General features: G+C 52.7%; 1 protein-coding gene across 1 annotated transcript; it reads right to left on the bottom strand.

Moving 5' to 3' along the window:
• Positions 1-2,789: 2,789 nt before the first annotated feature.
• LOC104585548 lies at positions 2,790-3,883 on the bottom strand. The gene is made up of 3 exons (XM_010242470.1): positions 3,794-3,883; positions 3,087-3,502; positions 2,790-3,006 (listed from the first exon to the last, which is right to left on the bottom strand). The coding sequence occupies exons 1-3, from the start codon at positions 3,881-3,883 to the stop codon at positions 2,790-2,792; spliced, it is 723 nt and encodes a 240-aa protein (XP_010240772.1).
• Positions 3,884-14,981: the final 11,098 nt, after the last annotated feature.

Below are 14,981 nucleotides of genomic sequence, written 5' to 3'. Positions count from 1 at the left end.
GAGAAACTCCTGTTGCCGGTGGAGCGGCTGAAACCCACTGACCCGTTCCGGGGAGTGAACCCTGGGATCGTCTGCCCCCTGGGGCGCATCACGCTGCCGGTGACCTTCGGGTCCCGTGAAGCGTTCAGGACCGAGCACATAGTGTTCGACGTGGCGCACACCCCGTTGCCCTACAACGGGATCCTTGGTCGGCTGGCGTTGATCAAGTTCATGGACGCGACGCATTGCGCCTACGGCATGATGAAGATGCCGTCCGTGTACGGAGTCCTCTACATCAGGTGCGACCTCAAGGATGCGTTGTCAGGGCCGCCGCCGCAGCCGACGCCGAAGCCTCGTCGGGTGACGGCCCGGCAACGAAGAAGGCCCGTGCTGCCCCGCAAGAGCTTGCCGAGGGAAGCGTAGGCTCGAGGTCGTGCCCCGTCAAGGGCCAGAAGCTCCGGGAGGAGGCAACCAAGGTGAAGAAGCTGCCCCTCCAAGCCGGCAACAAGGAGCGCACCGTCACCATCGGTGCAAACCTTACTACCGAATAGGAAATCGCCCTCGTCACTTTCCTCCGGGAGAATGCCGACGTGTTCTCTTGGGAGCCGTCGGACCTTCCTGGAGTCCCTAGGGAGGTGATTGAGCATCGACTCACGGTGCGCCCGGACGCCCGCCCCGTCAAGCAGAAGATTCGACGGCAAGTGCAGGAGCGCAAAGATTTCATCAAGCAAGAGGTGGACAAGCTCAAGGCTACCGGGGCTATCAGGGAAGTTCTGTACCCCACGTGGTTAGCTAACCCTGTAGTAGTGCCCAAGGCGGGGAATAAGCTTCGCATGTGTGTATACTGATCTAAACCGTGCATGTCCCAAGGATCCTTTCCTTGTACCCCGTAGGTCGGCACCGCGGGTAGGTCTTGGGTCCCTAGTCTGGCCAAGCATGTGGTCGATGAGTCCCTAGGTACGCAAGGCTAAAACACGGGAAGGACAGAGCCCCTCCCTGGCAAGCTAGTTTTAGGGAAAGGAGCAAGTAAAAATAGCATCGGATATATATTAAAGCTTGGGGAAAACAAGTTGACGAGTAACACTGATAATGACAAGGGAAAGCTAACACTAAAAAGTTCTAAGGCGCCACTTGCAGGGAAAAAAAAAAGAGAATGAAGGGAACTAAGCGGGAGGTGCTCCCGAGGCGGCTGCTTCGGTGTCAGGGGCATCCTCGGCATCGGGGGCTTCTCCGGCAACCTCCTCAGCAGCGGCTTTGTCATCGTCGACCTTGCCCTGCATTCGCGCCACCATCTCGTCCAAAACGCCCTGCACCGCCTCTCGGTGGGTCTTAGCCTCTTCCTCGTCCGACCAGGCGTCGAAGACCGACTCGAACGGGAAGTCGGGGTGGGCGGAGTGGACCCAGGTTAGAATCTGCCCGGCGACCTGCTCGGCCGCAAGGCCGACTTGCCGGTCCCCGAAGGCTGTGACACAGCTCTGTAGGCGGCTCAGCCGACCGACGAAGTCTGCGAAGAACGAGGTGAAGTTCCCCATGTCAGCCCCATCAAAGGAAGCCACAGGGATGTCGAACCCTTGCAGTGCCTCCACCGCCGAGTCGGCCAACTTCTTCAGCCTGGCCACCTCCCCTGTCCTGCGGGCCCGCAGCTCAGTGCACGCACAGCAAGCCTCCTGGGCCTGCCGCTTGTGCTCATGACACTCGGACTTCAGCCTCTCTGATGCCTTCTTGGTGTTGTCGTCGTTGATCAGCCGGAGTTCCTGCCGCGCCATGTCAAGCTCGCCCTGAAGGGACGAGCTGGCATCTTGGGCAGCCTTGAGCTGCCCCGCAAGCTCGCACTCCTGGGAGCGGTCCTGGTCCTGCAGCTCCTTCTCCTGGCTCGCCGAGGCTTCGGCTGCTATTGCGGCCGCTGTCTCCAGCTCTCCGACCTCGTGGCGGAGGCGCTGGATCTCCAGGGAGTAGCCGGACAGTAAGTTCGTCTTCTCCCGGAGATGCCCTTGGAACGAGTCCAGAGCCGCCTGGTGCTCCTCCTCGCTCTTGGCGTGTGTGGCCTTCACCAGCTCGAGCTCCCGCTGGTGCTCTTGCTGGAGATCCCACAGCCTCCGGCACCCCTTGCATCGCAGGCGTTGCCCCGGCTTGCCGCGCTTGCTGGAGCTCCTCCCAGAGCCGCTGCAGCTCGGTGCACTGCTCCTCCGCCTCCCGTCGCGCTACGCCCCGTTCCGCCACTACACGGGCGTGGTGCTGCTGCGCGTCGTTGAAGAAATCGATGAACATCTGCTGCTACTGCTGGATGTGGTCGATCACTTGGTGTCCCTGCTGGAACACGCTGGGGTCGAAGGTGATCCGACCCCAAGTCCGCTCAGCGAGCTCCCCTGCTCCCAGGCTGAAGGCGGCTCCGGCGGAGGAGGAGGACCCCACCGCGACCGTCTGCGATCCCGAGGGGGCATCGGGATTTGATGGCGCGCCCCCGGCATGGCCGAGCCCCACCGCTCCCTACTCGTCCGAAGTGGCGAGCTAGGGGCTCGGGGGCTTCTCCAGGGCACCACCGCCCGCCCCGGCTGGCGGAGGCTGCTCTGTGCCGCCCGCCTCAGATGGCACCCGCTGCGTGGCGTCGTCGGTGGCAGCAGTCGCGGCCCCGACAGGTGTCGTGACCAATTGCTGAAGGGCTCCGACAGAGGCAACCTCCGCCGAAGCGTCGTCATCGACCTCGCCAGTAGGGTCGATGACCCGCACCTCTGTAGGTGCGGGCGCAGCCGGAACCCCTCCGGCAACTGCACGAATGGCTCCTGCGTCAAGCGTGGGGATTGGCGCGAATACTAAGGGAAGTGTTCGAACTTGCGCGTACCTGCCACCAGGCCGGTGCCCTGTGAGCTTGAGTCGGGGATCCTTGGGTCCCGTGCGGCCGCTGCTGCTGTCGTAACCGCTGCGTCAGCAGCGTCTTGGTCCCGCCGCCCGATGCCGGGCGAGGCTTCTTGGTTGGGGCTGCCAGCGACACGCTGGTTGTCGCCGGTCTGCCCCCTCTTCCTCGACGAACTGGAAAACGTAAAAACAGATTAGTCAGGCACAAAATAATTTTGCGAAATCAAAGCTGTTCTGAACGACATTGTACTTACCCCGCCGGCTTGAGCTTGAGCACCCTGTCCGTTAAGATGCTCCTCGCCGGAGGGCCGCTTCGCGCGGGGGGAGCTGCCGGAGTTCCCGGGGTGGTCGGGGCGGCTGTAGCAGCCGCGCCACTACCGCCGGAGGCCCCAGCCACCGCGTCGCCGTGAGGTCCCTGGAGCTGCAGGCTGGCCTCCCGCCCGCCCGCCTGCTCCGCCGCGGACCGCCTTACCAAGGGGACGTCATCTTCCTCGTCGTCCTCCTCTGGCACGACTGCGTCGGCTGCCGGGGGAACGTCGTCGTCGCTAAGGTCTCCTTCGACACCCAACGAGGAGTCGTCGGAGTCCGAGCCCTCCGACTGGGCGGAGGCCTGGCCCTGGCCCCCTTTCCCCAAGTCAGCAGCCGGCCCCTTGCCCTTCTGGGACCGGGGCTACGGGGGTGAGGGTTGCGCCAAGGGGTCCTCCATGATCCCCCACTCGTCGCAGAGTGGGAGATCCCGGGCTCCCGGGTTCGAGATCCCGGCGCGGAGCGAGTGCGCTCTAGGCGGGATCAGCCGGTAGGGTTCGTCCTCGCCGGTGATACCCTTCACCCAGAATTGCACTTCCTCCGGGAGGAGGTCCGTGCGCTGCAGCGGGGTCCGGTCGCCGGCCCCGGTGTACATCAACGCCGGATGCGAGTGCCGCTGCAAGGGGGCCACGCGCCTCCCGATGAAGTGGCGCACCACATCCATGTCCGTGAGCCCGGCCTCACGGAGCGCCTTGATCTTTCCACAGATCGGGGCCAGCTCCTCGTCCTTCGGGTCACGGAGCATCCAGTCATCAGAGCCCTTCGGAGGCCCGAGGGGCTCCTCATGGAACTCCTGGAGCTCGTCGGTGCGCACCGAGCACCAGTCGCGGCGCCATTCGTGCTCGATCTTCTTCTTCCCCAGCTCGATGAATTCCGATTTGATCCTGTCGTGGAATCGGAACACTACCCCCGAGGACAGGGGGGCCTTCTTCTCCACCCTCGGGTAGTAGTAGTGGAGGAATAGCGCCACCGACGGCATCACCCCCACGAACGCTTCACAGAGGTGTTGGAAAACGGCCAATGTGAATAACGACGTGTCGTAGCACGGGGCTTAGACACCGGGGATGCGCGAGCACCCCCTTTTAGGTTCGGCAGTGGGCTACGGGGATCGCTCCGGCGATCACCGGTGGGGCCAATGCACAGCGTATGGAAGCAATTGACACGAGCACACTTTTTACCCAGGTTCGGGCCACCCTGAGGTGTAAAACCCTACGTCCTGCTTGCCTGAGTTTGTTATTAGCCAAAGAGCTGGTGTTTACAGGTTGCCGGGGGTACTCCCCGGGTGCACTCTCTATTCAGCTAAGTACCAATTGCTACTTTGGGCTATTGCTAGTAGCGAACTGGGAAATGGTCCAACCCTTTGACCGTTGGTGTGCTCCTTCTCGTTGTGCTAGCATACATGCAAGAAGACTAGCCCTGCAACTAGGGGTCTAGAGGCCTAAAAACTACACTTAAGCAGTCACTGTACGCTTGACTGGACGGGGAATCCCCTTTTTGTCGGAGCATTTAATGCGGCGTGTGCTTCACTCCTTGTCCTGACGAACCCTGCACACAGGGTGCCTGCCGAGCGCCGACGTGGCGCCGCTGTTCTGCTCGTTCGGTCCCGCCCTTGTAACGGACACCTGCGCCTGGGGACGCCCCTCCCGGCAAGTAGCCTCCCGGGAAGTGCCCAGGCAGGAATTCTCCCCTGAAGCTGCGCGAGCCCTGCCGGGCTCTTGGCTTGCCGGGCAGCTTGCACAGTGCTGCCAAGGGTGTGCTCCTCCCGGGGAGCAAGCAAGGTGGCCCACGCGTCGTGCAGCGGTGGTACCCCGGGTGCCATTGGTGCGACAGTAGCCCCCTGGCGTGGGCCGGCAACGCCTGTTCCCGGGTGGACTCTTCCATGGTCGGTTGCTGGGCTACGTCCTCAACCGATGCGTGGGTCCTGAGCTGTCTCGGGCCCGCGTCTTTCCGTCGTTCCAAGGACTCCGCCGTTACAGGCGGAGTAGTGGGTGCGAGATTTCCGCCGTAACCTCCCCCTTAAACACGGGTGGTTAAGGCAACTCTCCGCATTATCCCCTTGAACCGTAGTTATCCCAGCGCACACGTAGGATGCGGATGTGACCGTTACTGAGCAGAGGCGGCTATAAGGCCCCACTGCTGCGCTGAGGGGCAAACGCTTAGCCCCCCAGCCTTTCTCCTCCACCTTCTCGCCCCTTTGCGCCCACGAATCTTGCTAGCTTCCGCCTACGCTCCCCATGACGCCCCCTGCTCCCAGGAAAGGGAAGGCCCCAAAGAAGCCTGCGGCCGGCAAGAGTGAGGCGGCCGCCAAGACCGCCGCTGAGAAGGACCAGAAGAGGCGGGCGCTGAGGGCCAAGTTCGCCTTCTTCCGGCCTGGCTACAATGGCAAGGCGCTGGACAAGATCCGGCACGCCGTTGCCTCGCGGTTCAACGAGTACGGGGAGACTCTCATCTTCCCCGCCGGCGCCGACCACCAAGAAAACAACTTCCGGATGTTCGCGCGCTTCATCCTCGCCGGGTTAGTGCCACCGTACTCCCTGTTCCTCCATGCGCTCATGGAGTCGTACCAGCTCCGGATGGCGCAACTCCACCCCACCTCCCTCTTCCTCCTCACTGTCTTCCAGTTTCTCTGTGAGGCGTTCGTCGGAGTAATGCCGTCGGTGGTGTTATTCCGGCACTACTTCTACCCCCGCATCGACCAAGCGGGGGCGATGTCATCGGGAGCGGGACCGCTACCACCGCGACGCCGAGCTCCTCCCCATCATCGCGAAGATCAAGGCCCTCCGGCTAGCAGGGCTCACCGACCTCGACGTGGCGCGCGCCTACATCAGCCGGCGCATCGCGCTGCTTCAGCTGCGCTCCCGCCCCGCGTGGATGTACACGGGGTCCGGGGACAGGACACGCCTCCAGCACGGGGGCGTGGGCCTGGAAGCAATCCAGGCGTGGGTGAAGGGGATCACCGGCGAGGACGCCCCCGTCACGGAGTTGCTGCCGGGGGTTTTCTCCCTCCACGCCGGCGTTCCAGGGCTGCACGACATCGTCGCCGCATACCCGCCCTGCAACGTGTGGGGATTGATGATCGATTCCCTAGCTTGGACCCCGCGCCCCCCTCCACCTGCACCCCGCGGGAAGCGGGTGCTCGACGAGAGCGGGGGCGACTCGGAGGTCAGCTGGCCCGACATCCCGTCCTCTGATGACGAGGCGGGCCAGGCTGCCGCGACCCCGATGGTCGTCCCGGTGGCGGACGAGGAGGAGGATGAAGAGGACGACGTGCCCCTGATCTTGCGCAGATCAAGGGCGCCTGAAGCGGCGGCCACCTGTAACATCCCAATTTTTCTAATTTGGATGTTATTACCTTTTTCATGTCACATGCATATCATTTTGACCATATTTGAGTTTGGAGATGATCTTACAGTTTAATTGGGAGTTTATTTGACCTTAAAAGTGATTATATGCATTTGTTGGAATTTATTTGAGCTGCATATGCATTAAAAATATTTTTATAAATTATATTCCATGAGGAAACTATTTTTCCTAGCTTCCAAACAGGTATTTGGAATTTCAGGAATTTTCTGGAATTTTTCCGATGCCGTTTGGTATTTTATTTGCCTTATTTGATTTTCTGGCGATTTAGAAACCCAGAAAAGCTATTTCTTTATTTGTTTTTCTTTTTCTTCTGCGGAGTTTGTTTTCTCTGCATGAAGTCGTATTTCTGTGAAACCTGTTTCCACTTAAGTGTACCGAAGGGATATCTTCTAATCTCGTCCATCCATTCCCCATCCAATGGCCATCCTTCCCCTTCCCTTTTCTTTTTTTTCCCTTTCTTTTTTTTTCTTTTTCTCTTCTCTCCTTCTTCCTCATGCCTTCTCCCTGGCTGCAGCCATGGCCAAGCCACGCCAAGCTCCGGCCGCTGCTTCTGCTCGCCGGCCCCCCGCCGCCAAGCTCCGCCCCGGCTCCGCCGCTCGCCACCGCAGCCGCAACCACCCACAGCCCACGACGCCCCTGCCCGCGCCGCGCCATAGCCCGAGCTCGAGCTCGAGTTCGCCGGCGTCCATGGCCGCCCCATCGCGAAATCCACTCCCCGAACGCGTTTTCTCTGAGATTTTCGCACCAAATCTTTCCCCTCACGTCAAGGAATCTATCCCAACAAGATTGAAACCATCCCGGACTCTATCTCGTCCGAATTTTAAGAGAAACCGAATCCCGTTCAAATCTCTCCCGCCGCCGGCCTTATTCCAAGCGCCCCAAGCCCTACAAATACCCCCAACCTGACGCCCTCGAGAGCCCCGACCAATCCCTCGAAACCTAGCTTGAAGCCGCAGTCAATCTTGCAACCAATTTCAAGTTTCGTCTCCATTTCCACGCAAACTCCGGCGAGCAATTCCTACCGTCTCGCCTCAAATTAATCTGAGCCACCACCACCTTTAGATCCCTATCGACGCCTAGGACACCATACACCACAGCCTTGCCTCCGGAAACCTCTGTTTCGCCGACTCCCATCAACTCCGGCGAACTCCATCTTCTCCGGTGAGCTTTCTTGCTCTGTTTTTGAGCTGCAGTCTATTTTGATTAGCCTATTTCTATACTCCGTATCTTTTGTTCCGTAGATCCTATTTAGGAATATTTTTTTGCATCTGGTAGCTTACATCTTGCTCTATAAATTAGATCTCTTTAGAAGCCCCGTCTCTATCATCTTCAGCAGTGCATGGTCGTTCCAAATTGGTATTCCCAGTAGTCTGTTTTAGATTAGATACCTTTCGAAGTTCTTGTTGAGTAGATTGTAGACCCGTTTAGGTTGTAAGTTTCTGTAGTTTGACGAGTAGGTCTTGTGTTACACCCTGTTAATTTTGTGCACCTTTTGTAGATTTAGATAATGAACTAAAAGTTTGTAAAAACTAGCTACCTGTTAAAAAGAACTTAATACACCGGTTTAGTCTAGCCAGCACTGTTATTGATTAGACACTTTGTAGAGATTAATGTTTAAAATTCTATAAATCCCTTTTCGTTTATTCTTTCTGTAATGTAAACATCGGTTAAAACTCTACATCTCAGAAGACTTTTCACGTAACATGTAATAAGATTACTCCACTAGATTAATAATTGAAAACTGTATTCACAGAACCGTGTTTTTGATTAGCTACTTTCGTAGGCTTGTATCTTTTGTTTCGTTGCTCCGTTTTAGATGGAACTTTCTGTGTTATAAGCCTTAACTTACGTTCTTAGTGTCAGTACCTTCTGTGCCGTTAGCTCAGATGTGTTTTGACAGTTCCCTTTCCGTTAGAATTGTTATCTGTTATCAGCCTGTAGGTTATCAATGTGTCTCCATTTGGTTCCAAATCTTGTTCCTAGCCTTAGATCTGTGCTTGCGGTTGGATTAGTATTAGTTGTGCCTTGTTAGCTGCTTTTCTAAATTGAATTTTTTGTAATTCTTATTCGGTTCTTATGGAGTTATTATTCTGAGTTGTTGAACAAGTTATTCATTGTTGCTTTCGTTCTTCGCGATAGATTATCCTGAGTGTGACTGCGAAGAGTTCCAGGGAAATTCTGATCGTTACAACAACTCAGGCTCAGGCAAGTGGATACCTTTGATCATCTAGAATCCTATAATTTTTGCATATGCTAGTTTGTTTACAAGTTGTAGGCATGCATGTGTAGGTTTATATTGTTATGAAGTATTTATAAAATGCGTTTGCAATTTATTAGCTATGTCCTAAGTAGTATGGCTATAGGTTATTGTCATGCCACCAATTACCCTAAGTTATTACTTGTATGATTTTTACAAAGTGGTGCTACATTATTGTACCGGGAGGGACCCAAAACTATTTTCAAAGTATTAAGTACATTATTTCCAAACTATTTTCTATGAAATTCTAGATTTAGAGTTTCGCAAAGGAAAGCTATTATGAGTATTTCAAAATAAAACTTGTTGTTTTGGCAAAAGAACCATAGAAGCCACTTAGGAATTATCCAATAAGCATGTACTTGCATTTCTCCTAACCTCACAGGTATTTTACTTGCGAGTACATTCAATGTACTTATCTGCACCTATCATGTGCGGAGAGTGATAATTAAAGGAAGGAGGTACGCAGGGTCGCGAGTCTACATTCAACTTGCCTGTTGCGTGGATGGAAGCTCATTTATCTTCATTTGATATTTTTAGACTTTCGTTGTGTAATAATACTCTGGATTGTTATCTTTTATACGTTGTAATAAAGACATGAATTATGATATTTCATCGTGAACTATGGGTACTAGCATTGATCCAGGGACTAGTACTATAAACATAGTGATTCCAAGTCCTTAATGGTCTGGGTCGCGACAGAAGGTATCAGAGCGCATGTTTCCTATAGGACGTGACCCTAGTACTGGAAAAGCCATAGGGACTTATTTTAAGTAAATCAAGAAGAATATACACCTATATACTTATACTCCTATTTTTTTCTATCTAACATGGATTCTGATCGACTTTTCTCCTCTTTGTTAAAATTTTTGTAGATGGCTGCCAACGGAGAGTTTCACCAGGCTGGACAGGACGACCTTCCCTTTGAGGCGCAGCTGCGTGACGTGACCGCATACCTGCGTATGCCTGCACTAGAGTTTCGTGCTTACCATCGCGCGAACTGTCCGGGACACGTCGACGTCGTCGCCAAGATCCGTGGATGCTAGGTTCACCCCGTCACCAGGGACGTCACCTTCACCATGGGAGCGGACACTTGGGAGGCTGGCGTGATAAAGGCCATGCAGGAGGCTCTTGCCCGCATCTGCGGTGAGTACGCCTCTGAGCTCGTCTTCACCGCCTACGAGGACTTCGGCAAGAAGACCCGATACGGGAGTCTGTTTCCCCGTATCGGCGGCCTCACCCCCAGCGCCCAGCAGTACGCCGACCTCGAGCGCTACCTCGATAGCGTCCAGGCTCAGCAGGAGGTCACCAGGAGCATCTCGGATGCGCACCTTCACGCCCGGGATGAGCTGAACCGGGAGTTAGCCCTGGCTGATGTTCAGATCGCCGCTCTCAAGCGGGAGAACGATCTGCTAAAGGCCAAGGACGTGGAGTCGCAGCAGAAGGTGCAGGCACTGGAGGCCCTGAACAACGACGCGAAGGACGAGCTAGGACAGTTGCAGGAGACAGCCTACATCTTGCAGGAGGAGTTAGACGAGGCGGTGCAGAAGGCTCAGCGCAAGAAGACCATGATACAGGAACTGAAGAACCGTGTGGACCTACTTCAGACCACAGTTGTCGAGCTGGAGGATGCACTTGAGGAGGCCCGTGACGACGGGGAGGACATTCAGGCTGAGGACGAGGCATTCCTCAGCAATGACGAGGACTACGAGGAGGAGATGCTGATCAGGGTTGAGGAGTTCGACTATGAGATGGCTGACTCCGGAGACGAGGACGAGCCGACGGAGGAGGGGGAGGACCCCGAGGAGGTTATTTTCAAGTCCGACGTTGAGACCGACCGTGACGAGTAGACGCTACCTTATTAGAACCCTTTTCGCTTAGTTTTTCCTTAGTCCTTGGTTTAAACAGTACTGACCAATCAAACTTTGTGGTTGGCAGACTTAGGATTTTTTTCATGAAACTATTCATTCGAGTTTGATTGAGTTTAATAAAGTCGAGTTTATTTTAGTGAATTTATTTGACTTCTTCATGCTGCAAGCATCTATGGGTAGTTATGTTCTTATAGACCCTTATCTTTTCCAGCAAGATGTCAACCTGCAACACCGGCAACAACAACACTGGCAACACCAACCCCGACCCCCCCGACCCCAACACCAACGCTGGCAACAACAACAATGGAGTACCCGGACTTGCTGAATTTTTGCAAGCTCAGACTCAGCTAGTGAACCTGCTCACTCAGAACCTGAACCAGAACAACCGCAACAATCCGCCACCTCCACCACCACCCTTCGACCGTTTGACTAGGTTTTTGAGGCTGCACCCACCTACTTTCTCTAGCTCAGCTGAACCAATTGAAGCAGATGATTGGCTTCGCACCATCCAAAAGAAGCTACTCACCATCCAGTGCACTGATCAGGAGAGAGTGCTATATGCAAGCCATCAGCTTGAAGGAGCCGCAGCAGCTTGGTGGGATACCTTCAAGTTCGAATTTGGAGGAGATGAGATCACATGGGATGATTTTGTTGAAGGTTTTCGCAAAGCTCACGTTCCAGCAGGGAGTATGGGATTGATGAGGAAGGAGTTCCGTGCATTGCGTCAAGGATCCAAGACTGTGTAGGAATACTTCGAGAGGTTCACTCAGTTAGCTCACTATGCCCCTGATGACGTAGCCGATGATGAAGATAAACAGGAGCTCTTCTTGGATGGTCTGAATGACGAGCTCGGTGTGCAGTTAGTTTCATCTGATTTCCACAGTTTTCAGAATTTGGTTGACAAGGTAGTCCGCTTAGAAGGCAAGCAAAAGCAAGTGGAGAACCGCAAGAGGAAGGCAAGTAACAAGTTTGGTATGTGATTTCACTGCAAGCACCGTACCTATTCACCTCCAAGGCACCGTCACTTTGGTTCTTCATCAGGACGATCCCATGAGGACAAACGCCACCACCAGCACAAGGATCAGCGCCAGCACCACCATCATGGGAGTCAGCATCGTGGAAGCAACCATGGAGGTAATGGCAGCAGCAACAACAGTGGACACCGTCAGCACCGTAGTGGATCAGCCTCAGAGAAGAAGGACTTGAGTCAAGTGGAGTGCTATCATTGCCACAAATTGGGACACTACTCAACACAGTGTCCGGAGAAGTAGCAAAGCAACAAGAACCAGGGAGACAAGAGGCCTAACCCCTTTGTGAAGGCCAAGCTGAACCATGTTTCTGCAGAAGAGTCTTATGAAGCACCGGACGTCGTAGTTGGAACCTTCCTTATCAACTCCAACCCAGCAGTTATATTATTTGATACTGGAGCATCGCATTCTTTCATTTCAAAAGCATGGGTGCAAAAGCATGGGGTAGCCACTAAAGCACTTAGAACACCGTTGTTAGTGACATCCCCTGGGAAAGAATTCCGAGCAGACCATTTTTGTCATGGAGTGTTGATAAGGCTTGGCAGTGAGACTTTTCCCTCAGACCTTATCGTACTAGAGTCCCAAGGTTTAGATGTAATGGCTATCTAGACACAAAGGACACATAGATTGTGCTAACCTAGCAGCTACAGTGACCAGCCCGGAAGGAAAGAGAATCAGATTTACATCCAAAATCAAGCGAAGAAGAGCCATGCTTAATGCACTTAAGGGGAGTAGTCTCGAGGAAGTTCCCATCGTTAATGAATACATGGATGTGTTTCCAGAGGATTTACCAGGAATGCCACCTGATAGGGATATTGAGTTTTTAATTGATCTAGTTCTAGGAACTGCCCCAATATCCAAAAGACCCTATAGGATGCCCGCAAATGAATTAGCAGAACTTAAGAAACAGTTGCAAGAATTGCAAGCAAAGGGGTACATCAGACCGAGCTCATCACCTTGGGGAGCACCGGTACTGTTTGTACAGAAGAAGGACAAGAGTATGAGGATGTGTGTTGACTATCGTTCTCTTAACGAGGTCACCATCAAAAACAAATACCCTTTACCCATGATCAATTACTTGTTTGATCAGTTGGAAGGAGCTAGTGTGTTTTCCAAGATAGATCTGCGATCAGGCTATCATCAGTTGAAGATTCGAACCCAAGACATACCCAAGACGACATTCTCTACAAGATATGGACTATATGAGTACACAGTTATGTCATTTGGTTTAACCAATGCCCTAGCCTATTTTATGAACATGATGAACAAGGTGTTCATGGAGTTCTTAGATAAGTTTGTCATAGTCTTCATTGATGACATTCTTATTTATTCCAAGTCCGCTAGTGAGCACGAAGTACACCTTCGGAAGGTATTGGATAAGCTTAGAGAGCACCAGCTTTATGCCAAGTTTAGTAAGTTTGAGTTTTGGCTTAGTGAAGTTGCTTTCCTTGGACACATTGTGTCAGGAAAAGGAGTGGCCGTAGACCCCTCAAAGGTAGAAGCTGTCACTGAATGGAAGTCACCAAAGTCAGTTCTGGAAGTTAGAAGTTTCTTAGGACTTGCGGGATATTACCGTAGGTTCATTGAGAATTTCTCGAAGATAGCCAGACCGTTGACCTAGTTATTGAAGAAAGAAAAGAGGTATGATTGAAGAAGAAGCTAGTTTCAGCACCAGTTTTGATCCTACCAGACATACACAAAGACTTCCAAGTCTATTGTGATGCGTCACGCCAAGGTTTAGGATGTGCTTTGATGCAGGAAGGAAAGGTAGTTGCATATTCGTCGCGTCAACTTCGGCCACATGAGATGAATTACCCCACTCATGATTTGGAGCTAGTAGCCGTAGTTCACTCACTTAAGATGTGGAGACATTACCTTATGGGTAACCACTGTGATATTTACACGGACCATAAGAGTTTGAAGTATATATTCACGCAGAATGAGCTGAATGTTAGACAAAGAAGATGGTTGGAACTTATCAAGGATTATGACTTGCTCATTCAGTATCACCTAGGCAAAGCTAACGTAGTAGCCGATGCCCTTGGCCGTAAGAGCCACTGCAATTTCATAACGGCAACAGTGATGCCTACAGAGTTATGCGAGCAGTTTAGGAACCTAAGTTTGGAGGTTGTGCCAAAAGGATTCCTAGCCACTTTGGAAGTAAAGCCTACTCTTTTGGACAGAATTAGGGAAGCCCAAAAGAAAGATGAGAATTTTGAAAAGATCAAGCAGAGTATGAGAGAAGGAAAATCTTTAGAGTTCTCCGAGGATGAGCATGGGACCATTTGGTTTGAGGAGTGAATTTGTGTGCCCCAAGATCCGGAAATAAAGAAGGTGATCCTTCAAGAAGCTCATGACTCACCATACTCCATACACCCAGGAAACACTAAGATGTATCTCGACCTGAAGGAGAAATTTTGGTGGCCAAGTATGAAGAGAGAAATTGGAGAATATATCTCATTATGTGATGTGTGTCAGAGAGTCAAGGCAGAACATCAGAAACCCGCAGGATTGTTGCAACCCCTTCCTATACCGGAGTGGAAGTGGGATAGAATTGGTATGGATTTTATCACTGGACTACCTAGAACCTGTTCAGGCTTTGATTCTATTTGGGTAGTATTTGATCGACTCACCAAAGTCGCCCATTTCATCCCCGTCACCAAAGTGCCCAGCTAGCCAAGTTGTACATGTCCAGGATTGTGTGTTTGCACGGAGTGCCAAAATAGATTGTATCGGATCGTGGAACCCAATTCACATCCAAGTTTTGGGGCCAGCTACATGAAGCCTTAGGTACTCGATTGGAGTTTAGTACCGCATTTCACCCACAAACCGATGGACAGACTGAGAGGGTGAATCAGATATTAGAAGACATGTTGAGAGCATGTGCTTTGGATTATGGATCTAGTTGGGATGACAACTTACCTTATGCGGAGTTTTCTTATAACAATAATTTTCAGGCTAGCCTAAAAATGTCCCCGTTTGAAGCTTTGTATGGGAGGAAATGCAGGACACCACTTATGTGGGATGAAGTTGGAGAACGTCAGTTGTTTGGACCGGACTTAATCAAGGATGCTGAAGAAAAGGTTAAGTTAATCAAGGATAGACTGAAGGTAGCTCAGTCCCAGCAGAAGAGTTATGCAGATCCTAAGCGTAAGGAAGTCACGTATGAACTAGGTGACCGAGCTTACCTCAGAGTTTTGCCACTTAGAGGCATAAAGAGATTTGGAATTAAGGGAAAACTAGCAGCTTGCTATGTAGGACCCTATAAAATTCTAGAGCGCCAAGGAGAGGTAGCTTACCAGCTAGAATTACCAGAAGCTTTGTCCA

This window comes from Brachypodium distachyon, chromosome 5 (assembly GCF_000005505.3).
Source record: "Brachypodium distachyon strain Bd21 chromosome 5, Brachypodium_distachyon_v3.0, whole genome shotgun sequence".
In the NCBI taxonomy this organism is placed as follows: domain Eukaryota; kingdom Viridiplantae; phylum Streptophyta; class Magnoliopsida; order Poales; family Poaceae; genus Brachypodium; species Brachypodium distachyon.
This window is presented reverse-complemented; position numbering and strand designations above follow the sequence as displayed.

Excerpts from the sequence above, each read along its gene's own strand:
- LOC104585548 (XM_010242470.1), bottom strand. The coding sequence starts at position 3,883 with ATGCTCCGTGACCCGAAGGACGAGGAGCTGGCCCCGATCTGTGGAAAG. Across the intron at positions 3,503-3,793 it reads GGCTCACGGACATGGATGTG|CCCCGGTCCCAGAAGGGCAA; the intron begins GTGCGCCACTTC and ends TCACCCCCGTAG. Across the intron at positions 3,007-3,086 it reads CTCAAGCTCAAGCCGGCGGG|TTCGTCGAGGAAGAGGGGGC; the intron begins GTAAGTACAATG and ends TACGTTTTCCAG.